Source organism: Rattus rattus, chromosome 9 (assembly GCF_011064425.1).
Source record: "Rattus rattus isolate New Zealand chromosome 9, Rrattus_CSIRO_v1, whole genome shotgun sequence".
Lineage (NCBI taxonomy): Eukaryota > Metazoa > Chordata > Mammalia > Rodentia > Muridae > Rattus > Rattus rattus.
This window is the reverse complement of record NC_046162.1, coordinates 39,685,550-39,692,179: the sequence shown is the minus strand read 5'-3', so window position 1 is coordinate 39,692,179 and position 6,630 is coordinate 39,685,550. Positions and strand designations below refer to the sequence as shown.

Here is a 6,630-nt window from a genome sequence, read left to right as displayed (position 1 = left end):
GTTTTCTTTCTGCCAGTTATGGGAACAGAGTGTTCTGCTTTCGGGCGTGTAGTTTTTCCTATTTACAGGTCTTCAGATGTTCCTGTGGGCCTGTGTCCTGAGTTCACCAGGCACGTCATTTGGAGCAGAAAAGTTGGTCTTACCTTTGGTCCCGATGCTCAAGTTTGCTCGTGGGATGTTGCTTTTGAGTTCTCCATGATGACGGCAACCACCAGGGCCTGCGCCACCTTTTCTGGGAGCCCCTGTGCACAGGGGTCCCAGATGGCGTTAGGTGTTTTCCTCTGGAGTCAGATATGTGGGCAGAGTGTAGTCACTTCTTGCTTCCCAGGTGTGTCTGCCTCTCTGAAGGTTTAGCTCTCCCTCCCACAGGATTTGGGTGCAGATAACTGTTGATCCGGTCCCTTCAGGTCCCGGCAGCCAACTCTCTTCTCAATATCATTTTTATTCTTGTGTTTATTTATAAACCATTTCACATATACACATTAACTATGTAGTAGTAACTAGTCACTGTATTTATGGTAATATATAGTTTTATGATTTCTATTGGGTGTTTCACTTCTAAAGATGGCTTAAATATTTGGTATTTTTATCTAGCAATGAGAAATCTTCATTTATTTTCTTTTTCTTTCTTTTTGATTTTTCTTTGTTCTTCTAAAGAAAATTTTAGTTAGGAGGTACATACTGCACTTCAGTTTTGGAATTTAAATTCCACTTAAGGACACAGTATGATTTAGTAACAGCTATTGAAACTACTGCAAACTAACCTCTTATTAAGGTTTTTAGTGTATAGCCTGCGTGTTAACTTAATTTTTATCTTGAAAATCTAGTTGACAAAAGCCAAGCCCTATTAAGCTAAGATGTGCAAATAGAATAGACAGGCATTATTCATAGGAAACATAGACTTGTTTATTTCAATGCTACAACAACTGTGATGGCATGATATACATGCGATGTTTTCAAATAACTCATGCCTTTGCTCTTATATGGTTTAAGTTTTCCATTGTGGATGTAGAACCCATTTTCTCTATTATCTATTGCCTTGTTGCTGGATAACTAGGTTCATCCCATGACTGAGGCAAAGTGACTAGCGTGGTGAGAAACACTGATGTACACTTAACTCTGTGCAGTACTGGCTTAGAGGCCAGCAGGGAAATAGGAAGATTTTATCAAATGGTAGATCTTTAAATTCTATTCTTTTTGCTTTTGTGTGTATGGTGTGTATGTGTGTTTGCATATATGAGTCGCACATTTATGTGAGGGTGTATGCATTCTTGTGAATGTGGCTGCTCATGATTCAGAGCTGGTATCTTTCTCAGCTTTTGGAGAAAGTCCACTGGTCATCTGAAACAGGGGTAATGACTGATGTGGTTTCCTTGGTGAATGGGGGACCTGGCCTATTTTAAACAGAATAGGCAGTGATCCAGCAGTAGCCAGAACAGATGATATTTTTTAAATGTCCAAATTAAAATCTACTAGAATTTCTGGATAGGCTCACAGGAACCTCTATCTACTGGACTCCTTTGTTCTCCATGGCTGGACATGAGAGTGATGGGCACAGGTGATCTGACTGTAGAAATGATCCTATTTTTAGGTGAAGTAGTTAAATATAAAAAGAAGTGGCAGTGTTTGGTTCTGGAAAGGAGCTGACACATAATTACCTTTTCGGAAATGAAGTTTGTGATGAGAAGGGGCCTTGACACTCTCACCAGATGTTGAGGTTGGAATCACTAAAACAGAATAGCACATCATTTTCAAGAGAGAATGTCTGTTTCTGATCGTGACATAAATGATTTATTTATGAGCACAATAATCTATGAGATCTGACTTCTCATGAATTTGCATTCTTGTTTCTATCCTTAGCCCTAGTAGTATTTGCTACATGGGAAAAGAACAGTTCTGTCAAGAAGGAAGTGAAAAAGATTCCATGTTGTTGTCTGACATCTTCTACAAGGTGGATTTTAATGTATAACTGGTCTGGTATAAAACCAGTGCAAAATATGGAATCAATCTACCACCAAGAAATAGGAGTTGAGGGCTGGAGAGATGGCTCAGCGGTTAAGAGCACCCGACTACTCTTCCAGAGGTCCTGAGTTCAATTCCCAGCAACCACATGGTGGCTCACAACCATCTGTAAAGAGATCCAATGCCCTCTTCTGGTGTATCTGAAGACAGCTACAGTGTACTTATATATAATAAATGAATAAATCTTAAAAAAAAGAAATAGGAGTTGCAAAAAGATAGAAACTGAAGAGCAATCTTCCTTAGCATCAGAACTATCCACTCCACATGAAATTACTGCTATTTAGCCTGAAGTCCCAAGAGAATATAATGTTTACAAGAAAGTAAATTATTTCAAATATTGTAAGTAGAAGAGCAGAGAAGAAACATGCAGGAAGCCGGTTTGAACAAGGATTCCAGTTCTGGTCGATCCAGAAACCTGTTTCTCTCATTTGCTGCTTTTGCTTTCTCTGGCCTCACAGCTTTCTCTCTAATTTAGTTTCAGGTATGACACTCATGTAACATGTCACATGTAAACTCAGTGTCAGAACAGAGAGTGGAATCAAGTCAGACCCACATCAGAATGTCTGCACTAGACACCTCTCTTAAAGACTGCTGCCCTGCTCATCCAGACACCTGCGAATGGGCTTCTTCACCACAGGTTGTAAGACAGTACTTGGCCTCCTCATGCACCAAATTTTATGCTTGGCAAACACGGGACACTGTGCTGAGGCTCTCAGAGAACAATGCCAAACACATGTTTAAGATTCTGCATTTGGCAAACTGATTGGAGCTCTTGTGAACATGGAGCTTTCGAAATCACAGAGACAGAGCCCATTTACCCTGGGCTGTCTATAGTGTCCCAAGGAGCCATTCATTGCCCACTGTGGTTTCTGCCAGCATGTCTTTGACAAGCAGGTCACACCTTTGAATGTATTGACTTCTTAGAATGCTAAGCTTCCCTTACTCTGAAGGCTTTCCATGTCACCGGACATCATCTAAGAACCACAGCAGAGATTTTCTCAGTTTGCCACAACCTGAATGCTGAGGTTTCCACAAGTGTAGTTGAAAATGCCTTGAGTTATGGCTTATGACTTGTTTGTGCTTTGTAACAACCCATGAGACTTTGAAACAAGTCATATGGAAAAACATGAACCCAAGTTCTTGGGCCGTGGTTATTCACATTTGGCTCAAGAATAAGTGGTTTTTCATTTCAATTAAATCTACTGTGTGATTGTTTTTGGAGAATATATTTATATTGAAGTGCAGGTACCCTGACCATTTGAAATCTTTGGGGCAAATTGAACTATCCAAATTTAAATCACTAACACATTATTTTTACTATATCACAGTACAGGAGCTGAAGGGAGAAATCTGTATCTTGTTCTTTATTTTACATAATTTTAATTTTACATCAATTATCAAGAGGGTACACATAATTGTTTCAATATGCCAATGGTCTCTAGTCACTCCTGGTTAATGTTGTTAAACACTGTTCTGTCTCACTCTAACTTTTATAAATTGAATACTTCATGACTCTTCATTTTTCAATATGACATAATGTCAAATGGTAAGACTTTTGTCCCACAATATTAAACAGCCATTATGAACTTCATAAAATGTAACAGTGGCACAACTCCAATAAGATTTCTGAATGGACAAGAAGTATATCAACAAAGAAATTTAAGAATAGAGAAAGAGTTCTACAAGAAAGGGTGAATATGAAATGAGGCACAATGGATCTGGAATAATCTCAGCATGAGACCTGGATCAACTGATATATAGTGACAAGGAAAAGGAATATGCATTATGGGTTACTTTACAATTTCTTAGAAGAGGGGGCTCAAACCCAACCATTTTCTCATAGCTTCAGTGACATTCTTATTCCTAAAACTATATATTAGTGGGTTCAACAGAGGTGTGAGTATGGTGTAAAACACAGACACCATCATGTCCTTCTCAGGGGTGTGGAGGGAGGCAGGGAGCATGTAGTTATAGATAGCAGTGCCATAGAAGAGGATGACCACAGTCATGTGGGAGGAGCAGGTTGCAAGAGCCTTCTTCCTGCCCTCTGTTGAGTTCATCCTGAGAACAGTGAGGAGGATGGATGAGTAGGATCCTGAGATGACTGTCACAGGGATGAGAAGCATGATCACACAGCACACATACATGAAGGTCTCATAGAGCCAGGTGTCTGAGCAGGAGAGCTTTGTCACAGCCAGAACCTCACAGTAGAAGTGATAGATCTCCCTCGACCCACAGAATGGGAAGGTCATGGTGACAGGGGTGAACATGAAGCCATCTAAGGATCCTAAGAGCCAACATGAAGATATCAGGAGAAGACACACCCTGTGGTTCATGAGGACATGATACCGGAGTGGATGGCAGATGGCCACATAGCGGTCATAAGACATGGCAGCTAGAATCAAATATTCTGAACCTGCTAATGTCAGGTAGAGGAACATCTGCATCCCACAGGCAGCAGCTGAGATCTCGTGATTCCCCAGGACCTGGTCTATGAGCATCTTGGGCACAGTGACAGAAATGTACATGATGTCCATGAGAGACAGCTGGCTGATAAAAAAGTACATGGGTGTGTGGAGGTGGGTGTCAGAGAGTATCAGCAGGATCAGAAGGGTGTTCCCAGACAAGGCCATCAGGAAAACCACAAATATGACCACAGCAAGCAGGGCAGGGTGTTTGGATTGACTTAAGAATCCCACCAGGGTGAAACCTGACTGTCCAGTGAAGTTGTTCATCCAGGTGTTGATGTTCATGTGTGTCTCCTAGGCAACCAAGAAGGTTTATGGTTAGTGACTGCTTAGTGATATGCATATAAGCCTACCATGCTGAGAAATTTTCTGGGCTTGTAGATTTGAAAATGGTAATCTACTTATAATGCAAGGCAAATAAAAATTAATAATTCACCTGTCTGTGGTTGGAGCCAAAACCAGTCAGAGTAGAGTTGACACAGTTTATGATCATGGTCTTTCCTCATAACAAAAAGTGTCCTGTGTAACAATTTTTTGGTATTTGCCAGATAACATTTTCTCTCAACAAAAATAGTGAAATACCAAGAAAATGAACTAACAGAAACCAGTGTATGTGTAATTCAAACAAGTAACCAAACAGACACATTGGCTGGACATTAATGAATATACAAGTTGGTCTTAAGTACCCGTGTAGATCCCCCACAGCTCCCTGCTTTCAAACCCCATGGGAGAGAGGGCTCATCACCCACACTGGTGGGCACTTGTGAGCCTGCAGGGTAGGAGAGACCGCCAATACTGCCCACCTTTGCCCACGTCCCTGGCTCAAGAGGAAACTGTATAGGGCCTTTGGGCACAGGAAGATAGGGGAAGTCAAGCTGCTGGAGCCATGTACTCCAGACTGTGCCCGGATCTGAACGGACCTGGTCAAACAGCTCCCTGCACCCAAATCCCGTGGGAAGGAGAGGTAGACCTTCAGAGGGGCAGACATGCCTGTGAAACCAGAGGAGACTACTCTCTGCCCACATTTCTGACTCTAGAGGAAAACACCTAGCGCCATCAGGGCCCCCTGTGCACAGGGACCCAGAAGAAGTTTCAGGCTTTCTGGTTGCTGCCCTCATGGAGAGCTGAAACCGAGCCACAAGGAGCGACTTCAGGCCCAAGACCCGAGGTAAGACCAACTTTTCTGCTCCTAGTGACCTGCCTGGTGGACTCAGGACACATGCCCACAGGAAGAGCTGAAAGCCAGTGGACAGGAATGACTAAACACCTGAAAGCAGAACACTCTGTTCCCATAACTGGATGAAAGAAAACAGGAAATCAGGTCTACAGCACTCCTGACACACAGGTTTACAGGACGGTCAAGCCATTGTTAGAAATAGCAGAACAGGGCAACACCAGAGACAACCTGATGGTGAGATACAAGCACAGGAACCCAAGCATTAGAGACCACACACATGGCATCATCAGAGCCCAATTCTCCTACCAAAGCAAACACTGAATATCCAAACACACCAGAAAAGCAAGATCTAGATTTAAGATCACATTTGCTCATGATTTTGTAGGAGTTTAAGAAAGACATAAAGAATTCCCTTAGAGAAATGCAGGAAAACACAAATAAACAAGTAAAAGCCCTTAGAGAGAAATACAAAAATCCCTGAAAGAATTTCAGGAAAACACAATCAAAACAGGTGAAGGAATTGAAAATGGAAATAGAAACAAGAAAGAAAGCACAAAGGGAGACAACCCTGGATATAGAAAACCAAAGGAAGAGACAAGGAGCTGTAGATAGAAGCATAGACTAACAGAAGTTATGAACCAAATGGACTTAACAGATATTTATAGAACAGTCTATCCTAAAACAAAAGGATATACCTTCTTCTCACCACCTCGTGTTACTTTCTCCAAAATTGACCACAAAACAGGCCTCAACAGATACAGAAAGATAGAAATAATCCCATGCATCCTATCAGACCACCACGGGCTAAAGCTGGTCTTCAATAACAATAAGGAAAGGATGCTCACATATACATGGAAGTTGAACAATGCTCTACTCAATGAGAACCTGGTCAAGGGAGAAATAAAGAATGAAATTAAAGACTTCATAGAATTTAATGAAAATGAAGGTACAACATATCCAAAC

At 41.5% G+C, this 6,630-nt stretch overlaps 1 protein-coding gene across 1 annotated transcript; it reads right to left on the bottom strand.

Moving 5' to 3' along the window:
• Positions 1-3,827: 3,827 nt before the first annotated feature.
• LOC116909605 (olfactory receptor 2T4-like) lies at positions 3,828-4,775 on the bottom strand. Its single transcript, XM_032913227.1, has one exon. The coding sequence runs from the start codon at positions 4,773-4,775 to the stop codon at positions 3,828-3,830; it is 948 nt and encodes a 315-aa protein (XP_032769118.1).
• Positions 4,776-6,630: the final 1,855 nt, after the last annotated feature.